The sequence below is a fragment of the Streptopelia decaocto genome, assembly GCF_964273445.1.
Source record: "Streptopelia decaocto genome assembly, chromosome: 18".
Taxonomy (NCBI): Eukaryota; Metazoa; Chordata; class Aves; order Columbiformes; family Columbidae; genus Streptopelia; species Streptopelia decaocto.
In genome coordinates, this window is record NC_138673.1 from 3,694,718 (window position 1) to 3,711,092 (window position 16,375).

The 16,375-nt window shown below is 44.8% G+C and overlaps 2 protein-coding genes across 3 annotated transcripts in view; one reads left to right on the top strand and one right to left on the bottom strand.

Moving 5' to 3' along the window:
* Positions 1-1,530: 1,530 nt before the first annotated feature.
* EIF4H (eukaryotic translation initiation factor 4H) lies at positions 1,531-13,411 on the bottom strand. Of its 2 annotated transcripts, XM_082068204.1 has the most exons (7): positions 13,260-13,411; positions 7,522-7,706; positions 6,521-6,585; positions 6,321-6,420; positions 5,587-5,652; positions 3,550-3,708; positions 1,531-3,425 (listed from the first exon to the last, which is right to left on the bottom strand). In XM_082068204.1, the coding sequence occupies exons 1-7, from the start codon at positions 13,316-13,318 to the stop codon at positions 3,289-3,291; spliced, it is 771 nt and encodes a 256-aa protein (XP_081924330.1). In that variant the 5' UTR covers positions 13,319-13,411; the 3' UTR covers positions 1,531-3,288. The 2 variants fall into 2 exon arrangements, with proteins under 2 accessions (XP_081924330.1, XP_081924331.1); XM_082068205.1 differs by lacking the exon at positions 5,587-5,652.
* A 1,031-nt stretch (positions 13,412-14,442) lies between these two features.
* The window catches only part of MYBBP1A (MYB binding protein 1a), a 53,168-nt gene continuing 51,235 nt past the window's right edge, over positions 14,443-16,375 (top strand). The window contains exons 1-4 of the mRNA XM_082068220.1: positions 14,443-14,644; positions 14,818-14,913; positions 15,774-15,857; positions 16,251-16,325. Coding sequence (XP_081924346.1) covers positions 14,477-14,644; positions 14,818-14,913; positions 15,774-15,857; positions 16,251-16,325 — 423 coding nt within the window. The 5' untranslated portion in view covers positions 14,443-14,476. The remainder of the gene's footprint in view (positions 14,645-14,817; positions 14,914-15,773; positions 15,858-16,250; positions 16,326-16,375) is intronic.

Consider the following 16,375-nt stretch of genomic DNA (forward strand, 5'->3'; position numbering starts at 1 on the left):
AACCTGGCTACTGCATTCCTGACTTCAGTTTTGTTCATTTTTTAAGTTAAGCTTGAAGAAAGCTCTGCACAGCTACTAGAAATAACTCAGTGAGAATATGAACAGCCAGAAAGTGAATTATCCATTTGTTATCACTGCTGGTAACCTCCTCAGTCTAGGCTTTGCCATGCCAGGTTTAGCTTTAAGCTGCAGGTAAAACTAAGCATTGCAGATTAAACCTTAACTGCTTTGTGCTGGTGGAAGGGGAAAAAATAACCTTGCTTCCTCCTACAAAACTTAAATGCCACATCCATGTATTAAATACATTTTTGTCAACCGTTGACACAGCTAGTCTGACACGCTTGCATATAGAAAAATGATAACAAATTGAATTTTTGAAAAGAAAAAAGACTGGAGGAGTCTGACCCTGAGCCATATCGAAAACATAATGCTCAAAGAAAGCAGGCAATGTATTAATGTTTGCATATGAAGAACTACTAAAATAAATAAATAAATAAATACATAGGAAATGATACTGGGATTAGGCTGCATTCACTAGTGGGAAACCCTTGATCAAACAAAGATTAGCAGGCAGAGAAAAATATTTTTAGTTATGAGCCACTTGCCATCTCTCTACCTTTGTAGAGTGTTATTTTCCTCCATGCAGAGTGAGGAAATTATTGCTCCCACCATCAGGAGATTTGGAAGACCAGTTAGGAGCAAGCTGGAGGACACCACTGCCACCCAGCAATCCCTGCTCCTGCACGTACAACTCAGTTTATTGTTCCTGTAGGAGCCAGGTGCTTGCACACACCCCACGTTGGCAGCTCCAAAGCAGGATTTGAGGTTTCTGCTCAAGCTGTGGCACGGGCAGGTCTGAAGAGAGCAGACTGAGCAACCAGGAGGCAGGAACGCTTCCCATCCTTCCTTTCACGCTATGGGAAGCAGTACAACGAGCAGGGAGGTCAGACCTTATTTCCTCAATAAAAACACAACTCTCCCTCTTTTCCTGTACCCTGCAGCAGACACTTAGTGCAGAGAGACAGGGCCACAGCCTCATTATGCCTAGAGGGAAATGGGGCAGCTGAAAAAGTTGGGAGAAACTGGGCAAGACAGCAGCAAGCTGATTTATTAAACTGTCTCACCACAAAGACTCCACAAACTGACCACCACTCACAGGGGAAGGATGCATGTTTTGCCCTGTACCGGACAGGGAATTCCAGGCAGCAGAACCTGTGGGAAATCACAGCCAAAACTCCATCACCTGCTCCAAGTTCTGCCTGGCAGCCTGGGCTGCACAACTGCAGGACAAAGAACTTGGGCTCACTTCCACTTGTGCACAGTTTTTACTTCACCATCTCCTGCATGTTCCAACACTTGTTTAGATTCAATTCCTTCCCTTTATCTTTTCCTCCCCCCACTTATTTGTATAAGAATGGTCTGGTACTGCCTCCCCATAAAATGTATGGAAGGCGATCGGCAAATTAACACAAGGTTTGAAAACTGAGGGGGGCAGTGCTATAGCGGACTCAAATAAAGACCAATGTTAAATATTACTTAATGTTTTCTTTTATTTAAAAGATCATTCACAAAATACCATATCCATAAATTCATTTTGTTATGAAGCAGAATGTGTTAAGTGTTTGGAATTTTCTTTCTTTTCCTTTTTTTTTGTTGTTTTTGTTTTTACATTTAAAAGTCAACTGTCCTGACTAGAGGTGAGTTTTTATAAGGGAATTTGTTCTTAAAATCTTTTCCACATTGAAGACGTAAATAGGTCAATTATTGGTTTGGAATACAACCACACAAATGCATGTCTGTCTTAAATTAAGTATTAGTGTTAGACAAATGGTTCTTATCTCAGAAGCAGATTAAGTGACAGGCAGAAGGAAGAAAAGAGCAGTTCTGTAAATTGCTGGGACTCTGACATTACAACGGTAATTTTAGGGAAGAAATCCACTCCCAGCAGAGATGCTGGCAGTGGAGCAGCTGCGCTTCCAGACTCCTCGTGCAACACCCGGGTGTGCTGGCTGGTTTCACTGAGAGTCGGCAGCACAAGCATTAGGAGCCTGAGATTTTCTCATGCATTGGACACATCCACACTTCAGTGTTACAGATCCAGGTCTGGGGTTTAAACATGAATGATCTCTCTCCTTTTGCTCCAGTCTCCCCTCCTTCCTCCCACACAAGACTCCCAACACCAGCAAGAAACATTTCAAGTGATGAGAGATGAAGCAATTAGAGATGCTTTTTAACCAAACTTCTAAACAAAGAGAATCTATAGCAGAACAATTTCTAATCTGCCCAATTTCAAGGCATTCTGAAAGCAGGGGTCTTAAAACTATATACCACTGGGCAAAGAAACAGAGGGGATAATGGCAATTACATACTGCATGGTAAAGTATACACTCCTTAAACAAAAATAAAGAAGTCAATTTTATTTGTAGAAACTTTGTTTAAAAATTTACCAAACATGTAAAACCCAAAAAAATGTAAGCAGAAAGAGCCAGTGAGTGGTTGTGCTCAAATGGGCACATTTTTGCAGCACTAACCTTGAGCTCAGGGGTGTAGTATCATACCATCTGGAAGTCAATAGATGCCACCAGCAAGAGTCTGCTGGCAGACACTTTATCTGTACTGATGCCACCACCTATTCACCAAGCTCCTTGCATCTATTAAATTGATACTTACTCATAACCTGTGTGAAAGGGCAGTTATCCCTTTTAGTTTTACAAAGGGCTCTGCTGTATACAGCAATTCTATCACCAATTGTCATAAATGGTATTTCACTACTTGGTCAGAACTGTGAATTTCTCTGTTGAACTCATCTGGACTCTCCAGTTTTCCTCTTCAGAGCCACAGCAATACAGAACAAGACATGCAGGTCGGAAGAGGAGCACTGAGGAAGTAAAAGGAAACAACGCAGGGCAATAACTAAGTCTAACTTGTGCTTCTAAAGTAAAACAAACTCAGAAAGGAAGAAGTTCAAGCAGCACCTTTGTCCAGAGACCTCCACACTCGTGAAGCAGCCACACTGCCTTATCTACTGGCAAGTGTGCTGCTTGGAAGGAAACAGAAGAGGGAAACTCAGCACAAAGCAGGCACTAGATACAGCAAAGCCAAGAACGTACTAAAAACCACTTGTTAACAGCTGACATGCATTCACAAGCTCTTGTGTTTTCGGTTTCAAAGAGGACAAATGCCAGATGGCAGGAATGGTAAACTGCAGGGTTGACATTCCAGCAGAGCTAGTCACTCTGTACTGTCTTGCTTTTTCTCCCGCCTCCCCATTCCCTCTCAACCCCAAACTCAGTCGTGCTCTTTTACTACTTCCTCTCGGGGCTTGGCTCCACCAAAGATAGCAGAGTTTGGGTTGGCTACTTGATTGAGGGGGGTATCAACTGTTCGAGGTTTGAGCTGAAGTCGGGGTCGCTGTGCTCTTTCCTCTGAAAGAAAAAACATTAAGGTTTTAAGATCTGCCTGTCAAGGGTGGTAGTTTTAACTTGACAAAGCAAGCAGGAGGCTCCTTCACAAAGGAAGACTGAATTACAGAAGATATAAAGAGTTTACCTTCTGTTGGCTCTCTGAAGTCCATGGAAGATCCACGAAGGGGAGGTCCATCTCTGAAGCGACCAGTACCACCACTTCCCATTGAGGCACCTGGTGGTCGCCGGTCTCCCGGGCGGGTTCCTCTACCCCGACCTCCCAAGAAGTCATCATCTTTGAATCCTGAAGATGGAAGACAGTACATTTAAACAGCACATTTTGCAATATTTTAATCTAGATTTTTATCTGGATGGCTGGAAAACCTTGCAAGTCACTGCTGTCAGTCCAAGATGATGCACTGAGAGCCTTTGTCTGTAGACACATTGCTTCACAGCTCTTACACATTCTAGAAGAGTCACACAGATTCCATTTCAAACCAAGTATACTGTGTCACATTCAGAAACTGCTTTATCCACCTAGAGGCTTATTGGAGTGTTGGAGAGTGGGTCATCAAGTGAGCTTAAAATATGAGCTTCAGCTGCAACTTCAGATTGTTAATACCATTAGCTGAATTCAGAAACAAGTACTCAGAGTACTTCTGTAGTCACAAGATGACACTGGCTACAGCCTTAGCATGAAATCTGCAGGAGCAGAGCAAGTGGGAAAATAACTAGGGAGTAATGAAATACATAGTGCCTTATAAAACAAAACATTTGAAAAACCGAGCAAAACCCCAAGGCTTTTTAGTTGTACTATAAACTGACCAGGCATTTACTAGACTAATTAAAGAGCTGGAAAAAAACAATTCAGATTTCAAATATGAAACTGACTGCATTTTTTTGGGTTTACGTATCAAAAGAGTCACGAACTGTCTGTCACTGGCCAGAGCTCCATCCTGTACCAAGGACTATCCTCAAGTATCCCTCCAAGCCCCCACCTGCATCAATGGGAGGAGGATGCTTTGGGCCAGCAGCACACCTAGGGGCAATATACTCAGTTTTTCAAAAGCTGCCTGGAAGAGAAAGTTGTTCCCATCTGAGATCTTCCTTTCCACTTCAGCATTCTGCAGAATTGCAGAACTGTCTCTTACTTACTGCAGTGCCAAACAACCATCTTTAAAGACTTGATCCAGAGCAAGGCTGTGCAACCTGAGAAGAAAAGCTTCTGTAGCAACTAAGATTTAAATGCGAAGCTTTTGGCTCACAAATCACTCATCCAGCATCTAACAAGCTGAGACACATCTGCATTTCAAGCAGCTGCCAAAAAAAGGCATAAAGCTATGACACCAGAATGCTTAGCTACAAAGGCAGGTCAAGCACAGCACTGTAGCAAGCTTTCTCTCTCCAGCACCACGCTTCAGCGTCATGCTAGTGGCAAGGACACACTTTGTTACTGTTCCATCTACGTTGTCCATTCCACTCATGCAGAGACCAGACATTGCGAAGTTGCATTTGCCAACATCTCCCCATCAGAAAATGGACCAAACCCATGATTTCAGAGGACAAAAGAAATTGTGTTAATGTCACCCTGGATTCTAATAGCTTAGAAACTGACTGGAAGTCAAGAGCAAACCCAATGGCTCCATCAGTGCCTTCCACTCAGCAAGCTCAGTCATCTGCTGCAACTTGCATTACTGTAACAGGTCTAAAGTTTAGGAACATTTTGCATTTACAAGTGCTTTGAAACACCAGTACGTCTTTGGAGATGTCAGTTGCTTCACAGATACACAAATGATGTCATATCTTCTTAAGAAGGTGAAAGCCTCTGTTCTGAAAGAATACAAGATCAGCTTTTCCACATGATGTGTCTGTTTCTGCTACTATTCAGAAATGCACTTGGCCTCATGTTTGAGAAATGCTTAAAACCTAGACACGCTAGTCTACATTTGAACAAGTATTCTGTCATTTAGGATAATTTCATAAAATATACAAGCAAGACTCTTTATTATAAGGCAATGGAAGATTCCCCCTGAAGAATCCCACTGCAGCTGCAGGATGTCCAAAGTTGACAAACAGTAGATTCAATCAAAACAGTAATGGGAAAAAAATGTAGCTGACATGAAAATGAGAACACTTTTGTGCCTTTTAGGCCGCCTATCTTTATAAGTGTTAATACTGATACCAGAATTGAAGTCATCTCTGGAATCCCATCCACCTCCTCTGGATTCTCGGGGACCTCCTCCCATTCCTAGGAAAAAAGTCACAATTGTGTTCAAGTCTGAAGCTATGGGCAAGACTGATCATGGGGATACCAAACCAAAGTTTCAGTCCTTCAATATCCAAAGTCATGCTGCTAGAAAATCCTTTTGTTTTGGTACTACCAAGTTCCATTTCATAGGAACAAAAGATCAGTTTAAGTTAACCAAGAATAAGTGGTCAAAAAAGTTGCTCTCAATACACATTCAATGGAAACTTTAGTGAGTCTAGTTCAATTAAGCTTCAATTAAAGCCCTTTTTTTTTTTTTACACTGGAATAGGAGATAATGCACGATAAGTATTTGTATACTTGTGCTTACTTGTCTTACTCACTTTCTTCACATGACAGTAAAATAGTAGCAGATCAGACTGTTGGGCTTATGATTGTCCTCTGCAAAATGCTATACATTACTGGGGTATTGGTCTCACTTCCTGGGCTAGGAGTGACAACACATTCAGCTTTTGGACACAAAGCACATCTATTCCAGACATTTCAGGAGCGGCAGCAGCTAGGTTAGAAATGTGTACACACAAATAAAATACATCCTTCCTACATAATCTTCATGTTTACTTGCATGCCTTGTCTTAACATTAGTTAGCACCAGAAGTCACAAATACAACCATTATATTTAAAAAGCTATTCAGAAAAATGAAAGTCACCTCTGTCATCAGGCCCGCCACCTTTTCTGAAGCCAAAGCCACCTTTATCCTGTTTTCTGCCTTCCGCTATGTCCACTCGGAGTGATCGATCACCCAAAAGCTGTTAAAGAGGAGAATCTCTTGAGATTTTACCATATGGGCTGCCAAGGACTTTGAGACTTGTGCTTATCATTTCACAAATTAATTGCAAGTATACTTACTGCACCATCATATGTAAGAGCTTCCTTGAGTGACTCCACCTCATCAAACTCTACGTAACAAAATCCTGTAAGAAGAACCTCACAAGTTAATATCAGCACTTTAAAAGGCCTTTGTAAGAAGTCACTCTTCCTGCATATCTGCTAATAGCCTCTCTTCTCTTTCAAACATGAGCTACGATATGATAAGTGTAAGATGTACACAGCTCTGAAACCAAACATTAACAATGGATCCATTTACCTGTGCCTACTACGATGGGGGAAAATCCTGAAACAGAGGTCTGTATGGGCACTATGCAAATGCCAGGAGCCTGATTAATTTCCTTTACCATAAGGTTTCTCAATACAGGTTAGATTTGATCTATGCCTTTAGACAGTTATTTAGCTAAATATTGACTTTTGGTTACTAGTATTTTTCAACAAGAAGCTGAAGTACCCTGCTTGGCCAGCAGTCTCATTTTGTCATCACATCAGTTAGTGAATTTATTCCTTTTCTGAGATCCCCTGTTGCCCAAGTTAAGACTTAACCCCTCGCAAGAAGTAACTTACAAATATACCCCTTTCCACTGACCAACTCCAACGGAAATCAGATTTGCATCCTCTAAAACAATTGTCTGAATGGCTTATCTACGTGCTTTTTCTCCCTGTCTACTAAAAAAAAAAAAAACAAACCACAGCTGAAGCAATAGGAGACTTCTGAACTGAAGAAAGATTGTGTAAGTACTCAACACTTAAGGTCATGGATCTTAAGTGGAACAGACACTTCAGCTTTGTTGCGATTCATACAAGACAAACAAGGTTTGAGAAAGGCCTTTTATGGTGGGGCAAATATTGACTCTTGTCACTGATGTTAGTCTGCATGTTCGGAAGATGGAAGTAACAGTGAATCTCAAGCTAACTGCACTTGAGAGCAGACTGCAATTCCCCACTGAAGTGACTTTAGAAGTACCTCATTTTCTCCTACCAGTTAGCCACCTACAACTCAAACACCACCTAACACTCACCTTTAAATTTGTCTGTTTCCTTGTCTCTGACTAGTCGCACACTCCTTACACTGAGATCCTTGAAGATGGCATCTATGTCTCCTTGAACAGTGTTGAAGGGTAGGTTTCCCACATACGCTGTGAAAGGGGGTTCTGTTGGCAGCTCTTTCTGCTGCTTGCGGGGACCGAGGCCACCACCACGAGACCTGTTGAAAGCAAGCACAGTGTCTCTGCAACTTGACTCCCAATACAGCCAGTAACATACTATATGGCACTGCTCAGGTGCTGTTTGACTGTTTGGAAACAGATTTTTCCATAACTTTGGTTAGTTCTTCCTATCCCATTGCCTGCACTAGCTACCTCCACTATTGGCTGACTCCTCTCTAGTATTACACAATGCAGTACTTCAGTGGGAAAACAAATGAACAATGTTTTTAAATACACTACATGTGAACTCAGCAACAAAGTGATGAACTTCCTTCTCATCCCACAATCCATAGAGAAAAGCAATGTAAGATTATCTCTACTGTCCTCAACTCAAAACTACAACTTCTTAAACTAATCCTAGATTAGACTTTAAGAATAATTTATAGCAGTGAAGAAATACTTGCATGGCACAGGCTCATCACCTTATCCTGAAAGTAAGCTGGATGCAATGCTTTAAACTAAATAGTATATTATTATCCACTCCACAATCATCTAAATTACTTGAGCAGCATTTAGCTTAACAGAAACATCTCCTAACTCTGAAGTTATTGCCATAGCTGTCAGATATCTGGACTGGAGTGCTTTGAATTGAAAACATAATAAAAAAAAAAAAAACTTGGCGGAGCAAGGTCTAATACAGATAAACCAATTTCAGTGTTACTTGGATATTTACTTTTTCCTTTGTGCCTCATGAATTACAGACTGAGGCAAACAAGGTTGTCTTCTCCTGTCTTTTCCCTCAGTCTCGGTAAGGGCTACTGGCATCAGTTGCTGAGGAACTAGACTGTCCCAGCTGAATTCTTTACTGTATTAATGTAACTCATCTCTGTGTTAATTTCCTGTAGAGCCTAATCTTCTAAAGCTAGCTTTGATCTCCTTTACAGAGAGTAAGATTCGTACTGTGGGCACAAACTAAGTTAGAGCTCCTGGACTTCTAGACTACAGGATGCCACTGTCACTGTTTCCACCACCATGTGCCTCACCTACATGATCTTTGACTTTCACCTGAAATGCCAACCTACCACATGTTGTCTTCTTCAACACTTCACTTTTACTGGGCTTTATTCATGTCTGCTCCCTTCCCTAGGGGCTCACTGTGCATTTAAAAGCACGATGGAACACAAACTGTACCAAACCAGGACCTGCTACTGTGACATAGACAATAGACTTCTACAGAGTACTACCTGAAATACAGAAGGTCAAATAATTTTATTATTTCCTTTTATTCCAGCTCGTTGCACACAGCCAGAAAATCCATTGGGAAAGCAATGTACTTGTCTGCCTTTTGTTTTTTTAAAATTCCAGAATAAGTATTTTATTACTAATGAATCAGATAATGCTGAAATCTTGAACAAGATTCCTTAACTCTCTCTAGGTAAACCCCTCATTTGTGCCTTTCCATAGTAGCAGCAGGAGTCATTTGTCACCAATGCTATCAGCATTCTGTTAAATGTACTTGAATCACAACCTACATATCTTTAATTAGTGTTCACCCAGGTTTATATTTCAGCATTTTTCACAATATTCCTCATCTGCCTTTGTCTCATTAACAAGTGAGAGTCAAAAACATACTTGAGAACCAAAGCCGCTATAGTTGGGTGCTGCATTACATATAGCAGAATTTACTTTAGTCACAAGACTAAGTTTTAAGGAAGAAGTCCAAGAAAGCTGAGCTGCTCTTCTAAAGAATTCCATCACATATAGAATCAGTTCCATGCCTTTGTCCTTAATTCTTATTTATGGCCTTACAAACAGCTATGAAAATACCATACATTTAATTTGCAGACAAAAAAAAAAAGTAATCTTAATTTTTATGTTCTATAGGAATATCATAATTTCTTTGGCTGAGTTTAAAAGCGTATTTCCTCCTTCTGCACACTCGTACCATGTTCCTTGAACTCCCAGTTGTCTTGTTCAGGGAGCTGATTCACCTAAAAACTTGCCCTAGAGCTGAATTCTCAGCCAGATCAACCAGGTGATCTGGACAACTGTAGAGAGCTCTTGTGCCAACATGGGAAGGAGAATGAAAGCAAGGGCTCTGACTACAGCTTTCAGCAGCAACCTCCCCTCACATTAACTGGAGCTGCTGTTGAAACCAGACCCTCAAGTTAACAATCCCCAAAAGCATTTTTTGTGCAACAAACCTTGTTTCTGCCACAGTATACCAGAACTTCCCAGGATGCCTGTGTGGAAATTCATGCCCCATTGTGCAATTCCTACTGATATTATGTCAGAAAAATGAAGTGTTCTCTTTGAATTTGATTCATTAGTTGCTCAGTTATCCAAGACATAACTATATAATTGGTAATTTACTATCCAGTTGAAGAATGGGAATGGTCAATAACTAGGTTCCAAACTAAGTTTCCTACAGAATCCAGGTATAGCAACACGAAAAGAAACTGTTTCTACACGTCCTTACATTTTTTTCAATACTGAAACAATCCAAAAATAAGGCTGACTTCAGCAACCAAACAATGAGATTGAAAGATGATGCTTTCACTTGTAACAAAACAGGACAAAAGGCAACTATAATTAAAAACATTTCTGAACCAAGAGAACTGGGTCACACCAAAGTGTTAAATGAGTATTTGCATTTCCCACTCAGCATAACTTTTGCTCACACACAATTAGGTAATAATTATGTCATCTTAATGTTGGAATCTGAAACACAACTATTTGGTTTCTTTTTCAGAAAACCAAAGCAGAAAGCTGAAGAGGAAAGCTTGTTTCTAGCAAATATCCCTATAATTAGACTTTGGGGTAAAAGAACAACTAAACTATCATTTTGAAGCTATTCTTTTAGAAAGTTTAGTTATTCTCTCCAGAAAACAAGACCTGTCAAAAGTTCAAAACAAAGACTATGTTGAAAGCTAGTATTTAATAGCCTTTTTCACTAAGGACCAAAACAATAGCTCAGTATTTATATTTTTGCACAGCACAGAGACTAACTGCATTTGAACATCAGTACTTTACCAGAGGCAGCATAAGGCTCAGCAGGACGCAAGCTTTGTCAAGAATCTCCAAGCCCACAACTCTAAATACATACCCCATTTATTCAAGCAATCCAGTACATCTCTACAGTAAGCATTACACATTTTCAGCTAAAAGCTTACCTGAGCCTATAAATTAGGAGACATTTATTAACAAATTGATAAGACAAAGGTTCCAAAATGTCAGAAGGATGAAGACTAGTTCTCCATTTTCACTTAATTGTACAGCACCTCAGCAGATGAATCTTAACCTTTAAGTAAGGTGCCCAGCATTATTAGAGCCAGCACTTAAAACCACACCTAAATAAACAACTATCAGCAAGTCAGGAGTGATAAATACTCAGTTTCCTTCAGCTTTGAGAAGCCCTACAGATGTTCAGAGGCCTCAGTATGCTTAAGCATCGATTTTTGAGTCAAATTTGGGGGCTCCAAAACACTTACTAAGAAGGTTTTATAGTAGTCTTTTGTTATTAAAGCAACCAGCACGTTCTTCATCTGGAATTAAGTGACTTTTGCATACCACAGTATTATGCTTCAGGTCTTAATCAGCATGCTACCAGCTCACTAGCAAAATCCTGCGCTTCATCAGCCATAGTTATATTCTGTTGCTCTTCCACCATAATTTTGAAGAGTATGAGAAACAGGCAGATATGTCACATATGTTTGAACTTGTTGGGAATACTATTTTCTCTCTGCCATGCTTAAATCCCATGCTCGCTCTCTATACAGACCAAAGGTTATGCAAAATGCAACTTCCACGAAAGTATTATATCTCAACTGAGTTTACAATATTTTTACAGTCCTAGAGCACCTAAAAATGAGTAAGAGTAATTTTAAGTTAACATGGGATTCTTTAAATAGAACCTTCAAGAACAGTCGTGTTTCCATTTCACTACATAGGTTATAAGGCTTTATACAAAGTACAGAGACCTGTTAAGGTCTGAAATAATGAAATGCAAGTAAAAGTTGCACTTTAAGAGCAGTATCTAAGGCTTAAAGCTACAGCTAATTCAGAAGTAGTATATTTTCTCATCTGCAGAGGCATCTACTAATCAGCAGAACACCTTTAGTTCACCAAAACAAGTATCCACATTGTGCCTCAGCAAGGTAAGTACTCTATTGCAGAAATCTGAATATGAAAGTAACATTTCAACTTTAATTTTATTACTTCATAGAACATGCCTACATTGACTGGGGCAGACTGTACCGTAACACCTGAATTTATCATGAGTGGCAAGTGCCACTTCAGGTTGCTGTCAAGGTTATTTGTTAGCGAATTTCAGAAATAACAGAATTCTAAGTGGCTACAACATCTGCTTGCTCTGGGACATCTCTTCTTTAGCCACAAACAGTAACTATGCATAAAAATGAGCTTACAAAGCTTGGCTGTCAGAGTGTTTCCAAAGACAAGAAAACTTACTCCTGTTATAATCTCAGCAGTAGCTCCTCCCAGCTGTCTAAGCAGCCTGAAACAAAACTTATTTATTCCTCTAAGAACAGGAAAGGACAAGAACACTCTTGATCAGGAAACATGTCTTGGAATATTAGATTATAAATTAGCATGCTTGTTAAGATTTGTTCACAAAGACAGTTTATTTCATAGTTTTATGCCTACTGTTTCATTTCAGTGCACACAGAATCTTATATGGCACTGACCTTCAAAAAAATCAATTACTAATTTCATTTTCCTAACTTGATTTAAGACAAAATTCGTAATCACTGGTTATCGCTTTTGTAGTTCCTCCCCCATATGCAATTTCCAGCAAAGAAACAGAGGTGAGACAAGTCCTGTTCCCAAGGATCAGGGTTTTGGAGTCAGCATCCGGAAAACGCAGGACGGTGGCTCCCAGCGCCCCCCTCTCCTCCCCCTCCAATCTCTTTCCCGCTGCAGGAATCACAACGCTGCCTGCTCCAGGGGGCACCTCGCCGTGCGGAGCTCATCCCGCCACAACAGGAGCCTCTCACCCCCCCACAGTCCCTCATGGGAAGCTCCTTCCTCCCATCTCCCGGTCCGTGCCTGCAGGAGCTCCTCACGGCCTACCTTGGCTCTGGCCCAGCGCCTCCCCAAATTCCCCCCTCCACTCGTCTCCGGGCCGGCGGGAACACAGCGACACCCTCCGCCCCTCGCCCCTTCCCGGCACTCACAAGCCGCCAGGCCCTAAACCTTGCGGCACCGTGGAGAGGGGACGGTGGCTCCCCCCTCCCGGGACACCGCAGCCTCCTCCCCGCCTCACAAAGCGGGCCCGCCAGGGCCAGAGGAAAACGTGCCCCGCTGGGCTCACCCTCGCCTGCCGGAGAAGGGAAGGCGGCGGGGCAAGACGGGCTCCAGCAGCTCCTAGGGGCAGCGCCCCCCCGCCTCTCTCCCCCCCCGCCCCCCTGCCGTGCCCGCCCGCCATCTCCACAGGGGAAGGGGCAGGCTAGGCCCTGCCCGGCCGCGCCCCCGCCTCGCCTGGCCGCGGGAGGCACAGAGCGCCACTCCCTCCTTCCTTCCCTGCTCCGGGGGGAGCCCTCGGCGCTCCCCAGCGGCCCAGGCCCTGGCGCCGTCCACAGCGCCGCGCTCACCCCCGGCCGCCGCCGAAGCTGCTGTAGGCCCGATCGTCGTAAGGATCAAAATCCGCCATCGCCACCTCAGCCTCCTCCCCGTGCGAGCGTGACAGGACCGCGCCCGGAGGACCCCGCGCCGCTTATATACGGGGGAGCCCGGGCCAGGGCTGCCCTTCGCGGTGCCTGTCTTCAGCTCTCCGCCCCGCCGGGGCTGTCTGCGCCACCGCCTGCCGGGAAGTCCCGACGCCCGGGTGCTCAGCGGCCGCCGCGGCCCAGCCCGGTCGCGGCTCCGCCTGCGCCGCCTTGGCGGGGGCTCCCGGGGCAGCGCCCGGTACACGCCTCGGCGGGTCAGGGCTGGACCTTTATTGGTGACGCGAGGCCAGGCCTTTGGCTCTGCGGCGTGCTCTAACCGCCCCTCATGTGTCCCCAAATCGCCTTGCTGCCGGTGCTGATGGGATCAAACATAGAGATGGTTCGTGCTCCGGGCGTTGCACTTGTTCTCTGCGCTCCCGTGGCTGGCATGGGAACCTGCAAGGCAGGCAGCAAACGGGCACGGTGTTTGCATGGCAGGTGGAGAACAACGCTAGATTTTATTGTGAAGATAATGGGCTGCATCCCAAAGTGTCCTGCTGTCGTCAAAAGCCTATCCTTTACATGAACTGGTTTGTTTTCTTTTCCTAGGCTGTCATTTAAGGTTTTATAATAAAGCCACAAAACATACAGATTCTCACACCACCATCAATTGTGCCAACACATCCAGGGTCCTCTGCCTCTGCACGGCCGGATCGCTCCGCAGGGCTCCGACCCTCTTCCCGCACCGAGCCCCGCTTCCCCGCGGGGAGAGGCTTCCAACCGCCCCCCGAAGCTGCTACCCGGGAAACGGGGGAGAAAAGGACGCCCTTGGGGCAGGGGAGGGACGAACGAGCTCTGCAGGGGTCTCGGGCTGTGAAGCGAGGGGAACGTGGCGCTGGGGGGCGGCCCGGAGGGGAGCGCGGGGCTGGGGAGGGGAGCGCGGGGCTGGGGAAGGGAGCGCGGGGCTAGGGAAGGGAGCGCGGGGCTGGGGAAGGGAGCGCGGGGCTGGGGAAGGGAGCGCGGGGCTGGGGAGAAGCCGCTGCCCTCAGAGGAGCGCGGGCGCTCGGCGGCGCTGACATGCCCGTCCCCGCCCGGGCCCCGCTGCCCCGGAAGAGGCGGGGCGGGCGCAGGAACGGCGGCGGCCCCACGTGCGGCAGCGGAGCATGGCGGAGCCGGAGGGTGAGGGCGGCCCCGTGGTGCTCGATCCCCGCGGGGTGCTGCGGCAAGGCCGCGCCTTCCTCGACTTGTTCTGGGACATCGCCAAGCCGGAGCAGGAGGTGCGGCTGGCGGCCACCGAGAACCTCCTGCGGCACCTGCGGGAGGGCAGGAAGGTGAGGCGGGGGCCGCGGCTGCGCCAGGCCGGCCGGAGGGGCCGTGGGTGCGGGCAGGCGGCGGGCGGGCACGGCCCTTCCTTTTCTCCGCTTGCGCTTGGACCCGCGGCGCCCGGCAGGCCCGCGGGGTTCAGGGCAGAGAGGTCACCGCCGGAGCTGGGTCTGTCTTGCAGGACGATGAGCTGAAGTACACCCTGAAGCGGCTGGTGGAAGGACTGGGAGCCACCCGCGAGGCCGCCCGCCCAGGCTTCAGCTTGGCCCTGGCGCAGGTCAGTGTTTCCCCTCTGCGGCCCCTTGCCAGGCGCAGTCAGGCCCTGGGGTCCTGCTTTGCTGCTCGTGAAGCGGCTGGAGGGCTCCCATCTGGCGGTTCTGCATGGGAGTGGCAGAAAAGGTCTTGCAGCAGGCACACGTAGGGAGACTGTGCAGTTCTAAATAGTACCAGTCAGTTTTAGAAGCACTTATCAATGTATAAGCTGTACCAGTATCATATTCATGCTACAGAATTGTCCTGCTTCAAGAACCAACTTTGATTTGCAAAATTTGACCAGGTTTTCATATATGCTGCGTTTAGAACTATTGTGACTTAACTATTGTAACTTAAAATTGGCTTTCTCTTGGTGTTGGGCTGGTTTTGTGGGGATCTAAAAAGACAACCCTTTAACACATGCCTCGAAGTTTTTCATTTGTTTGTGACATAGCAAAGAGCCCCAGCAGTTGGGATTACCAGTGGAATCTGACCTCCTCTCACTGAAGAAGTTGATAAACATAGAAGAGCCCATGTTCTTCCCACTTAGATCAGGGCCTTGGCCATGCTGAAAAGTTTTGTTGCTTCTGTTACAGGGTCATGCAGTTGCAACAAAATGTTCTCGTTGTTAATCCTACTAGGTCATGTGCAGGGAAAAAAAAATAAGCGATACCAAATAGGAGCATCAGTGGGTATATTGATGTCTACATTAGTTCTTATTCTAGACACATTTTTTTTACTGATCTGGTTGTCTCTATTCTGGCCTAATAAAGCAGCACATCTGCTGCTATGCTGAACAGCTGTTAAGGTCTTTTTTGACTGCACCTGATAAAACTTCATAAAAGGGAAGAACTGCAGACTGAGCTGTTCCATCCATCTCCTCAGGTTTTGCAGGCTTTTGAGGAAATTCCAATGTGCAATGTCCTGGAACAGATAAAAGAAAAACACAATCTGGAAAAAGTGAAGAAGGTGAGTCAGCTCATAGCAGTGTTGGCCAACAGCTAGTTTCAATTACCTGTTCTGTATTCTTTGAAGGCTTGGTAGCTGGGTACTGTAGTTTTGGGGTTCTTGCTAAAGCAAATTATTATAATGAAATAGCACAAATATTTGTGAAAACTAGAAGCTGATGACATTGTCATCTGGTGGTGTTTTAGCTGAGATTTATCTGTGTGATAGAAAGGCGATCTAGGACTGTTGCTCTTAAAAATTGTGCGGGGGGGAGCTTTTCAGTACATTGATATGTCAGGATGTTCAAGACTAGATCTTCCAGCAATCTTGTTCCACTGGTCAGAGCCGTAGCCAAAGATGAAATCTAACCACTCAGTGAGGAGGATTTTTAACCCCTTTTTCTTTCCTTTTCAGAAACTTGTGAGAAATGCTGCTTTTGGAAATTTTTTTGGAGTTATGGCTCTGTTTCAGTCTGGCCGGCTTGTTAAGGTAACTGCCGTTGTTGTTTGTCAGTACTCATTCTAGGGCTGTCTGAAATG